The sequence below is a fragment of the Megachile rotundata genome, chromosome 9 (genome assembly GCF_050947335.1).
Source record: "Megachile rotundata isolate GNS110a chromosome 9, iyMegRotu1, whole genome shotgun sequence".
Lineage (NCBI taxonomy): Eukaryota > Metazoa > Arthropoda > Insecta > Hymenoptera > Megachilidae > Megachile > Megachile rotundata.
The window spans coordinates 5,796,536-5,808,462 of NC_134991.1; the positions used below are offsets into that span (position 1 = coordinate 5,796,536).

The 11,927-nt window shown below is 27.1% G+C and overlaps 5 protein-coding genes across 14 annotated transcripts; 3 read left to right on the top strand and 2 right to left on the bottom strand.

Moving 5' to 3' along the window:
* Positions 1-26: 26 nt before the first annotated feature.
* On the top strand, positions 27-1,314 carry LOC100882966 (TIMELESS-interacting protein). Its single transcript, XM_003706354.3, has one exon. It carries the CDS (start codon positions 27-29, stop codon positions 945-947), a length of 921 nt encoding a protein of 306 aa, XP_003706402.1. The 3' UTR covers positions 948-1,314.
* On the bottom strand, positions 1,088-1,692 carry LOC100877815 (U6 snRNA-associated Sm-like protein LSm6). The gene is made up of 3 exons (XM_003706391.3): positions 1,550-1,692; positions 1,340-1,430; positions 1,088-1,264 (listed from the first exon to the last, which is right to left on the bottom strand). Exons 2-3 carry the CDS (start codon positions 1,428-1,430, stop codon positions 1,116-1,118), a joined length of 240 nt encoding a protein of 79 aa, XP_003706439.1. The 5' UTR covers positions 1,550-1,692; the 3' UTR covers positions 1,088-1,115.
* On the top strand, positions 1,330-6,297 carry LOC100883074 (lysophosphatidylserine lipase ABHD12). Of its 9 annotated transcripts, none has more exons than XM_012292480.2 (10): positions 1,725-1,864; positions 2,959-3,111; positions 4,037-4,155; positions 4,250-4,355; positions 4,442-4,641; positions 4,715-4,850; positions 4,925-5,042; positions 5,127-5,288; positions 5,375-5,502; positions 5,572-6,297. In XM_012292480.2, the coding sequence occupies exons 2-10, from the start codon at positions 3,041-3,043 to the stop codon at positions 5,603-5,605; spliced, it is 1,074 nt and encodes a 357-aa protein (XP_012147870.1). In that variant the 5' UTR covers positions 1,725-1,864; positions 2,959-3,040; the 3' UTR covers positions 5,606-6,297. The 9 variants fall into 9 exon arrangements, with proteins under 9 accessions (XP_076391833.1, XP_012147874.1, XP_012147870.1 ...); XM_012292479.2 differs by lacking the exon at positions 1,725-1,864 and adding an exon at positions 2,179-2,481; XM_012292481.2 differs by lacking the exon at positions 1,725-1,864 and adding an exon at positions 2,179-2,481 and having other exon boundaries at positions 2,997-3,111.
* Positions 6,298-6,365: 68 nt separating this feature from the next.
* TAF1C-like (TATA box-binding protein-associated factor RNA polymerase I subunit C-like) lies at positions 6,366-9,423 on the top strand. Of its 2 annotated transcripts, none has more exons than XM_012292475.2 (11): positions 6,366-6,504; positions 6,616-6,882; positions 6,982-7,083; positions 7,157-7,287; positions 7,347-7,437; positions 7,515-7,833; positions 7,902-8,037; positions 8,127-8,347; positions 8,429-8,694; positions 8,760-8,933; positions 9,006-9,423. In XM_012292475.2, exons 2-11 carry the CDS (start codon positions 6,639-6,641, stop codon positions 9,401-9,403), a joined length of 2,082 nt encoding a protein of 693 aa, XP_012147865.1. In that variant the 5' UTR covers positions 6,366-6,504; positions 6,616-6,638; the 3' UTR covers positions 9,404-9,423. The 2 variants fall into 2 exon arrangements, with proteins under 2 accessions (XP_012147865.1, XP_012147864.1); XM_012292474.2 differs by having other exon boundaries at positions 6,418-6,544.
* On the bottom strand, positions 9,418-11,466 carry LOC100883187 (mitochondrial import inner membrane translocase subunit TIM50-C). The gene is made up of 8 exons (XM_003706356.3): positions 11,250-11,466; positions 10,696-11,036; positions 10,486-10,605; positions 10,303-10,410; positions 10,098-10,229; positions 9,911-10,034; positions 9,720-9,823; positions 9,418-9,645 (listed from the first exon to the last, which is right to left on the bottom strand). The coding sequence occupies exons 1-8, from the start codon at positions 11,389-11,391 to the stop codon at positions 9,562-9,564; spliced, it is 1,155 nt and encodes a 384-aa protein (XP_003706404.1). The 5' UTR covers positions 11,392-11,466; the 3' UTR covers positions 9,418-9,561.
* Between the last annotated feature and the right edge of the window lie 461 nt (positions 11,467-11,927).

Below are 11,927 nucleotides of genomic sequence, written 5' to 3' on the forward strand. Positions count from 1 at the left end.
AACAAGTGAGGAGCAATTTGTTGAATATGCCAATGCTGTCGAATACTTCTGATCATGATGAAGATGAAGATGATATATTAGCTGAATATGAAAATAAAGATTCTGATGAAGATCAGGTTGATGTTAAAAAAAATGAAGATATTGGTTCAGAAAATGAAGAAGAAACTGCCCGAAGAGTTGATCCAACAACATCCGTGAAACATGTTGTAAGAAATCCTATACCTAAATTAAATACAGAACGTCTGAAAGGCCCTAAAGGAATACATACAATCGAAAAGTATTTTGAAGGTTTTAAATTTCATGGAAAAGGATATGAGAAATTAGATTTAGATAGAGTCATGAAAAGGATGGAGCATTGGGGACATAGACTATTCCCTAAATTAGACTTTGATGATTTTCTTGAAAAAGTGGAGAAATTGGGTTCTAAAAAAGATCTTCAGGTGTTTATTAAAAAATATCGACAAGATATGATAAGTGCAGATGATAATCTGACTACTCAGGATGATATGGATGCAGAAGAAGACAAAGAGCAAGATGAACCTATTGATGAATTTGATATGCTAATTGCTGAGCAAATAGAGAAACAAAAACAAGTTATGCAACAATCAACATTGTCTGATACATCCATTAATAATGAAGATACATTTAATGCATTATTGTCACAGTCTAATGTCACCAAGAATTCACAACCAGCAAATGTGAATTCTGCTTCACAATTGAGCGATGAGATGAAAGAGCGTATAGAACGAAATAGGCAACAAGCTATTCAAAGGAGACTTTCAAGACTTAAGGAAATTGAAGAAGCTAAGAAAAAGAAATTAGAAGATGCAGAAGATTCGCAATTTGAAAATGATTCATTTACCACACAAACATCTAAAATATCTCAAAATTCAGAAAGCAAAGAATGTGAGATTAATTCCCAAATAAATGAAAATCATGGATCTTGAAATAAGAATATTACTATACGATTTATAATATGATTATGAAAAGACTTTCTAAGTATTATTGTAGAATTTAGGAGACATGTTTAATAAATGATTTATTATTAAAAACTAAAGAGACTTATTTAACCTAAAATAAATAAAACTTTATACGAATTATATATTTATTTTTAGTTAAGTTCTACGCTTTTGTGTACTGATATATAATACATTATTTCCACGAATAAAAGCATCACCATATTTATCTTTTAATTGACCATTTACATATTCTTCTGTTTGTTCAAGTGCTATGTTCATGTAACCATCAAGACAAGCTAAAACACCTGTAAAATAATGATTAACTTATTAATAAAATGTTTGTTATTTCATCAAATTTTGTTAAGGATTAAACCTTTTACCTCTATAATCTACGCCACTATTTAGTTTTACAACAACAGGACGTCCATGAATTTGTTGAATAAACTGAGATAATGCCTCTTTACGACTCATCTGTAATTACAAATGAAAAAATAATGAGAATAAAGTATATATTTAATACATGTATGAAATGATATTCTCAAAAATAGGTTAGGATTGATATTTTTATTTTTAGAGTAACTAGGCTTTACCTTACAAATTTTAATCTCGTCTACAATACTTTATTTGTAAAATTTGATACACTGCACACGTTTTAAAATTATACGATTTTATCTGTTTACAAACAGTAATTGAAAGCGGCTATAACTTTTTACTGTTGGCAGATTTCAGTACTGCAAGTGTATTAACAGTGAATTGCATGAATATGTTAAAAATGACATGTATGTTTATCAGATAAATTACATTGAAAACATTAAATTACATTGATACATTAGATGTATCAACAAAGAACATTGTTAACGCATCTGTACTTGCAGAACATTTTATTAATACTGTTTATTATTGAAGTAAGTAACCAATCAAATTGCAAATACAATTCGTGAGTTAAAGAAAAAGATAGAATTCCACTGTTCTATTCTATCATATTATATTCTATTATGTCTGTAAAAGATTAGTAATCATATTTGTTAATGAAAATACCGAAAACAACAGTAAATCAAAATTACAATATTGTATACAAATATATAATTCAAACATTTATCGTTACAATAATTTGTATTTTGCGTAAAATAATGTATTATTTTGACTATATTACATCTTTAATATTCGCATTAAATATTATACGTCAGAAATGTCAAAGAGATAGTTTATAATATTCTTTCATTACATTTAACTGTGTGTATTCATTTATCGCGAAACATTCAGTATAATGAAAACAAACAATTTAGATAAAGTTTTTTCGTTGTTGCAATATTTGGAATGAAAATGTACAGTTTTAAAAGATTTGCCACCCTGAAGAGAAAGTGGAGAACGGCTTATTTATTTGATTTGTGATTACGACAAGTGCAATTATATAAATCGCTGTCTCCGTATTTCGTTGATGGGAATACTTTTTTTAAATTGAATTTTATTAATTTATTATTATTATGTTGTATTGGTTACCAAAGAAACGCTTTAAAAAAAGGTATTCGGTATTTATTTATCTAATTCTTTGTTCTTGTTTTGGATTTGTCATTTATGACACAATACTTAGGACACCAAACAATATTAAGATTGTCAATAAACCAGTATTATCAGTTAAGCTTAAACTATATTTAATATAATAATAAAGTGTAATTATTACCACTATGTTAAAAAATATTAATTTATATTAACAAATTTTAAAATTAGAATAAAGTATTGCATTTAGCAGAATATGGTATGTATAAATGTTTCACAAAAGTATTTATTTAACTTAATTTTATATACTTGTATAAACTTATATAATGTAATGATTTAACATTTGTTTATAACTTGTCACTACTGATATAGACATATGTCATTATCAGTATGAATAAACATGTTTTGCTGTGAAATGTAACTTCTATATGTGGATATAATTACACTTCTGTAAATATAATAAATAATTATATTGCATCTGACCACTTGTATATAATAATAGCTTGCAAGGACTTTAACACAAGTAAATTATATTAAAAGGGGATATTAAAAAGGTGCTGTAAGTTTGATAGCTACTAACAAATATGCAATCAACTTTTCTACTATCAACAATATTGCCTGCTTCCACCATTCTTGATAATTGGTATTTTGGAATGTAAGTTACTTCATTTAATGTCTGTTTTGTGAATTTTCTTTTATATTCTAAATAAAATCACAAACTTATTAAAAATCTCTTGGAAATGTAGAACTAAGAAATGCAATGAAACTTTCAAATTTCTTTGTATCAAAGAGAAGGTACCCTCATTTTAATATTTTAACAAAGTAGTTTTATTGTTGAATAAGTAATAAGTGAACTGTACTCTAAATATTTATATATTAAATAAACTAATAATTAGACTAACAAAAATAACTAGTGAATCAAATATTCATAACTGAGTAGAACTATTTTATTTAGAACTTGCATATTTTGTATAGAATGCGTGATAAATATCTTTGAATTTATATTTTCATTATTTAAGTTTTTTTTTTATGTTTTAATCTTTTAAGTTATTAACTTTTTTATTATAGTACACAAGATGTTGCAAAAGAAATAAAATAATGGAACTTATATGAAAATGCATTATAAAATAACAAGTAAATTTTTGATATTTTTCATTGAGTATATGGAAAAAAGAATATTCTATACATACAAAGTTCAATTTACATAGTTTTGAATTGCATTTTACATGAGCAGTTATTAAAGTAAATGCATTAAATAATGTGCAGTAATCATCATTTAAATTGTAAATATACACGTCAACCTCCTATCAAATTAATAAGGTATAAACTTATACATTTTATCATGTTTTTATACTTTATTAATGGTCATAAATGTTAGAAAGAGATCATTATATATGCTTGTGTCTATGATAAGCATTTGTATATTTAAAATTTTGTATTTTGGATTTGTAATTAATTTTCTCTACAGTAAGCAAAATCAAAAGTTTTTTTTTAGGTAAATACAAATTTTAAGAAATAATACATTATTTTTTCTGGTTTGTTTATAATATAAAATTTTAAACATATAACACTGATTACAGACACCTAATTTGGGTGATGGCAGTGTCCTTAATTATATACTTTATAATATTTGGAATTTTGCCTATTATATTTCATTACTCTTGTGCTATACAAAAGAAGATATTGTTTTTAAATTTTGGTAAGTAAACAAATTTTTAAAAATTTTGTAAGAAATATAAAATGTAAAATATTTAATACTTTTTTTTCAAACATCATTAATTTTATATTTTCAGTGCAATGGCCACTTAATGTAAATTTTTCAAACCCAGAATCAGTTGGTATGAAAGGAACAAGAAATTTTTATTTAACAACAAATCAGCAAGTAAAAATAGGACTATGGTTAGTAATTACATACAATTAACTTAAAATTATGTAAGTAATGTTACCTATGTTACATGATAGTAATATGTAAAATATATTTTTAGGCAGGTGTTACCTCAATCCCTATTAAATGATTCTGCTATCACAACTGATGATGATTATGAAGCTGTTTTAAGAAATGCTACACGACCTGTTTTTCTATACATGCATGGTAATAGTGGTAACAGAGCAAGTAACCATCGGTTAGAACTTTATAAACTATTTCAGTCTTTAGATTACCATGTTATATGCTTTGATTATAGAGGTGGGCATATAAAACTTTAGGGTCAGAAAATGAAAATTATAATTACTTATAATTGTATAATTTATAAATGCAGGTTATGGTGATAGTGAAGAAGCAGAGCTCTCTGAATCAGGAGTAGTTATTGACAGCAAATTTATCCTTGAGTGGTTGCTAGAAGTAGTGAATAATACAGCTCCTGTTTTTGTATGGGGACATTCCTTAGGCACTGGGTGAGAGTTTATTTCATAATAGAGTAATATTTATAGTAGTAATATTTATAAATTTTATTGTCTCTTGTTTGTAGGGTTTCTACTCATGTATTAGCATTATTAGCAATTGAAAATATACAGCCTGCAGGGTTGTTTCTAGAATCACCATTTAATAATATTGCTGATGAATTAAGTGAACATCCTCTGGCACAGGTATTTAAGATGTTAAATATAAAATAGCATTTCAATAACTCTGTTATATCAAATATGTTGAAAATATGTCTTTAAATTTTAAAGGTGTTTAAACATTTACCATGGTTCCATTGGGTAATTGTTGAACCATTTTACAATAATTTTCTTCGATTTGAATCAGATAAACATATTGAAAAGATTCAGTGTCCAGTAATGATATTACATGCAGAAGATGATGGTATTGTACCATTTTCTTTGGGTGAAAAGGTATAATATTATTTCTGGATACAAGTTTACAAAACATTATAATATTAATATTATAATAAACTTGATGTATATGTATATGTTATTAGTTATACAAAGCAGCTATAAATTATCATGGCAATAGTACAAATTGTATTCAATTAATACGAATAGATGCTTCGTATGGTCTCGGTCATAAATATATATGCCGCTATAAGGAATTACCTAATATCATTAAGTAAGTATTAGTTGTGCTTAAGTCATTGGCAATACTAATAACTTATTAATATTTATATCACTTTTTCAGAACATTTATAGCTGAAGCACATAAAAAGCATTAGTTAAATTATTTAATAAAGAAAATGTATCACTTTCTTATAGATATTTTTTATGGTAAATGTCAGTATTTAAACAGTGTGAAATAAAAACAGTTAGTATTTTATTTCATTAATATCTTTAATGAAATTCAGTAGTACTATAACATTTTGTGTAAATCCAATAATTTTTATTGCTTGAATTCTATAGTATGTATAATTTGTTAAACACGCAATTACATCATCTATTTGAATTCTACATTTAAAATACATACACATATTAAACATGAAGCAATAATAAGTGTTTCATTTGAACAACGAAAATGTAGAGATTTGTACGTATATTATGTGTAAGACAATGTGGTGTGAGATTGAAGTTAATCCTGTGATAGCTATTTTATGCCATCAACAGTATTTATTATTTTATATATTTCAACCAATTTGTATCAAATTTACAAATTAATGAATACTCAACTTTGCTATTACTTTAAATTGTACCGTATGTCAATTTTATACATGTATGTATTATCTTGTTTACAACATTGTAGTTATTGTGGCAGTATATTGCACGCCTTTACATAAATGAAATAATTAAAGAAAACAACAAAGCAAATGTTGAATGTATTTGAAAATCACATTGTGTTTATTTCCATATCAAAACCATGTAATTGTGAATTATTATGTACAAATACATAGTCGAATATATTTCTTGAATCTTACTATAGTTTGAGTATGAATTTAATATACCTTGGTGAAACTGTAACATGTTTTGAAAATACTATAAGAACTAATAATGAATTGTCAATCGTTCCAAAACTGATTTTACTGTTTTAATATTGTAGAAATAATATACGACAAAGTGTTAATTAAGAATGAAATATTTTCTTATTTGTATATATATAATGTATAATGTAAACAGCGTATAGGTTAGTAAAGTGGAGTTGCAGAAATACAACAATGATAATTGTAATAAAAATAACTACATAAATGTGAAATTATTATGATATTTGTAAAACAAGTTTATTTCCGTGAAATAGAATATTAAAAAAAAATCATTGAAATGGAGGAACAAAGTATTTTAACATCAAAAGCATATAAACGTGCAGAGGCAAATTTAAAAGACAAATTAAAACCAACATTTTTAAAGCATTATCCTCATTATTTAGTACCAGGATATAATTTACACAACAATTTGTTTGTGGATGAGGCAGATTTAGAAATTATTGTAGAACAGTATCGAGATTACCCTTACCACTGTGATTTACCTAAACCTTTATTGCCTCCTGCTAGATTACCAAGAAGTGGTAAGCATTTTAATTTTTCAACATAATACTTTATTAAGTTTTCAATAGGACAAATAATAACTGAATTATAAATTATAACTGAATATATAAATTATGCAGTACTAAATGAAGAAGACCCAGTATTGGAATTGGTTACTGTTAAAAATCATATAAATGATGACATAAAAAGAATGAAACATTATTATTCTAAGCATGAGAAAGGTATTTTATATTTTAGTGAACATATTGAAATTTACAAAAAATCCTGTGATCATGAATTAAAATATTTGCATAGACTTAAAGTTAATATATAAAAAAGATGTACAATGGAAACATGATAAAGGTACAGATACTGCTAAAGTACCAAAATATCTAGCAGATCTAGCTGGAACAATGGACAAGGATCCAGACCCTTATTTTGAAGGGGTAAGGTAACTCCATATATAAAATTATTATATTACAGTAAAAAAAACAAATTGTTTTAGGTTTATAATTGGTACTATTCTGGTGGCACACTAGATTATGTACAGTATCATGATAAAAATATCTTACTTTTTCCATTTATGGGAGATTTAGGTATAGCTACCATAAATTAAATATAAATTATGAGAAAATATAAATTATGCTGTAATTTTATTATGATATATTTACAGTAAGTGCACCTATTGAAAATGTGGAAGAATTTTTATGGAAACCTTTATTACAAAAGGGAGCAAAATGTGAACTTGATGGAACATTGTATGAATTGAAACACATTATTAATAAAGATACATGTATGATTTTGGGCAGATACAAACATCATTGTAATTTTTATACACTATCTGAATATGATAATAAATGCAATCTTACTGAGATTCATATGCAACCATCAAAAGTTCCTTATGTTAGTGCAGATCTACATTTAATTAATAAGAACCATTACTGTACAGCAAGTGCAAAAAGATCTGTAATATTATGGGATATAACTAAAATGTATGTATAGTAATGTGAGTATATGTGTTGTGTAGAAATAAGATTCATATTTGTTTTTATTTTTGTAGGAAAGGTATAAGCTGTCATTCTGTACAGCAAACTACTGTAACAGATGATGTATGGGCAAATGTGAAGTTTCAGTTAATTGATCCAGATATTATTTTATATGTAGATAGATGTTGTCTTCATTATCTTGATACTAGGGTAAAAGCATTTTTATTAATTGTTCTTCAAACATTTTCTACACGATATATTGATTCAAATTGATAACAAGTGCACACAATATATTATAGCTTCCATTTGAACGACCAGTATTAACATTATGTCCAAAATCTCATTTGGAAAAATGTGAAAGTCTGTCATTAGATGTTGCCAGTAGAAATACTTTTTGTAGATATATTGGAACTTATCACAGTGTCTTAATGTGTGATAGTCGTTCGCCTAAACAATGCGTTCAACAAAAATGGACACATCAATTCAAAGGGCCGCCACTTATGGGTCATACCGTAAATAGGTACAAAAATTTACTTAGCTATTTGTTTAAATACATTTGAATATAATTAAAACAAGAAATACACATAATAACTATTTTCAGAGAAGACAAGGAGTTTCTTATGTTATCTAGTCAAATATCTGGTGAAAGTACAATAATTTTAAATACATGGGCGAGCGATATAATTACACATTCGTTTAATTTTCCATTTATCCCTCCAAATATTATGGAAACGCTGAATGAATCTCAAATGCAGGGAATGTGCCTGAATCCATATCTAAGAGATAGATTTGAATTATGCAATAGTGGTTGTTATATGATTGAAAATAGCGTGGGAGATATATTTTTATTTTTTCAAAATTCTGTTGGTACGTGTATTATCTTAGTACTATGTATTTTATTTGTATAAAATTAAATGTAAATATATTCTTAGGTGATATATTTTATCAATGTATAACGCATGATACTGCATTAAACTCTTACTCCTGTGTAAACTCTAAGTCATATTGCATTCTGAATTCTTGGGAAAAAGCAATATCAGTGCAACCAGATACTATAGTGCCTCTTACTATGTCCGAAAAATCGAATATGCAACATATTTTTGAATGTAAGTAATCCTTAAAATAATGCTTTTATCAAAAGTGATTCTGTGTATTTTATGTATGTATTAACATTGCAGGTTTCACCAATAAAAAATTAAAGTTAAAATGTACAGATCATGACTCAGATGACGTTGAAATGAGTTGGAAGCAATCTCTTGAAAAATTAAATTCTTACACGGATTTGTTAGCACCTGAACTTTTAGTTGTGTGGGATGTAGGTGAAACAGTTCCATTGCCTTTAACGGCTGCACCTCATGAAAAAGTTTTGAGTTGGTTGAAGTCTGCTGACACAAAACAAGAAATATTATCGCAAGAAGAATTAGATAACGTGGCAACGCCAATGAATAGCCAAGAATTAATAAGCGTGTCTCAAGAAGTAGACATAACTCAGCTAGATGACAGTAATGCATTACAAGAACTGTTCTTACCTAAAGTTACAACACAATCTAAAAAAAGAAATATACGAAAAAAATAAAAGTATATACAGTATTTCGATATACGTATTACTTGTTTATTTATTTATAGTAAAAATTGTACAATAATTACATGTAATATGCATTGACAAAATGAATGAACATGTTAATAATAATTTACAAGTTTTGTAATCTACAACATTGCATTTTGCGATACGATTTAGCGGAAAGATGGTTTCCACTTCGACGTAAGAGCTTTAGTACTCTCTTGTTGTGCTTTACTTTCTTCTTCTTCCATTTGCATCTAAAAACATTGAATAATTTATAAATATATTTAGTTTATGCAATACTAACAAAAAATATCAGTTTAATTGTTACCAATAATTTTCGTTGATTTTCTCTAAAAACTTGTAATGGATTATCGAATTGCCTATAATAGTCGAGAACTTCTCGTACATCTTCAACGTTCGTTGCTAATATAGCTGAAAAATATTTATTCCGTGAGGCCGATTATGTAATAGTTTATTTGCATGCATAAAGCAAATATAAATTTGTTGAAAGAAACATACTTTTTAGGAATGCAGCTAAATCATACATTGTTGTATCATCGTCATTTCCAGTCCACTGGGGTAATTTTAACGTATTTTCAGGGTGAAATTTTGTACTTTGCGCATTCCAGTCAACTACTATCACCTGTGAAGTATTAAATTAAGCATGTATTTAACTTATATACAAATCATAAATTAAGTTACTTACTTTTCTGAGATCACGGTTAAGAGCATCTAAATCTTTAACGTGATGACCATCTACAAAACGTGTTGTATCTCTCACTAATCTGTACATGATATATCCATTAGGATCTAAGATATCCAAAATAGGGAAAACAGTCTAAAAATTTAATAAATAAATAATATATCAAAATAATATAAATTATTTTTCAGTAATAATCAAGAATACTCACCATTCCTTGCTCTGCTGTATATACAACAATTTCAAATTGTGGTGGAGCTACTGCTTCTAGAAACTGGTCCACTCCAGGTCGTTTCTTAAACCTCCAACCAGTTTCATACTATATTATCAATCAATACAAATAAATGTTTGTATGAAATAACATCAGATACATTTCAAAAAATATATTACTTACTGTCCAATCAGGATGCACAAGTACATCTGTTAATTCTAATACCAAAGTGTATGGTGGCTGAATGTAAGGATACTTGAGGGGATCTGGAAGTAACTTATCTCTACTAGGTTCTTGAACCATCTGAAATAATTAGTCCAATAAAAAAATTAAGCAACTTAAAACTTCTGCTTAAATTTACTATAAAATTTAATAAATAGGGATTGTTGATACCTTAGAGTAATAAGTAAATTCTCTTCTGAGCATTTTATAAATTCTTTCATAGAACGGTAAATTTGAAAATTCATCTTCAATAATATTTCCATGTTCATCGTATTTGGACCTTGTTAAATTATATATTATATAGGACAATCCGACAGTGGTGAATACTCCCAAAAATGTAAAACTATATTTAAGTAGCCTTTGTGATTGCTCTCGTCTTTCTTTCTCTTCTGCTTCTTCCTTTTGTTCTTCGTCTATTTTTCTACTATCTAATCCATCTTGTGTTAGAGATTGTACAGTTCCTCCAGCAGATTGTATATTTGTTAAACTACCTGTTATTTTTGGTCTATGCGCTATAAAAACATTAATTTATTAATCATTTTCATTACACCAACAAATATAAACTTTACGCTCAAAATCTTGTTATTCAACAAATTACTAATGCCACGACTATCAAATTAAGTTTTCTTTTATCAAAATATAATAATTCAAAAATTCTATCTCAATGAACGTAGGAACTACGAATGTTTCCATCCTGAAAGGTTATGTTTCACGCATTTACTTACTCTCAGTGTTATAATAATGCCTTTGTGTCGTTTGAGCAACTGATATTCGAACGATCGGCACGCGAAGTGCCGAATATACACTTGCTCTACTTCCATTGTATACTTTATATAAGTGCCGCAAACTTTTTATTGCAAGCGCCATTCCTTGAAACAGAACATAGGCTTCCTGGCAGATGTATGCAAAGACCTCCTGTTCGTATTTTCAAGCATGTTTAACATTGTCGATGTTATAGAGATCTAGCTTTCCAACGTATCTGAAGATAGTTTCGATAAATCTACAAACCCTTTCCGGTTATGCCTACGCATTGAAATGAGTCTTCGATTTGAATTCTAATACTTTCAAAAAATAATCTATTACACAAATTCTTTGTTAAAAAATAATCTATTACACAAATTCTTTGTTTAAAAATAATCTAAATTTTCAAATTAATATTTCTTTTACATATTAGTTCATTTTAATAAAAGAGGGTTGATTGTTAGTTGTATATAAATTAATGGTTAAGAAGTTGAAGGCAAATGAGGATCAGTATGTTGTTTAATCAAAATTGTCAGTAGTGTATCGATTCATACGTAAATTTGAAAAATTTTGAAGTTAATTAATTTTTATTATAACATGATGCAGTTAGACCTAATTCAATTCTACATTTATACTTATGTTACTATTCTTCCATTATAAAA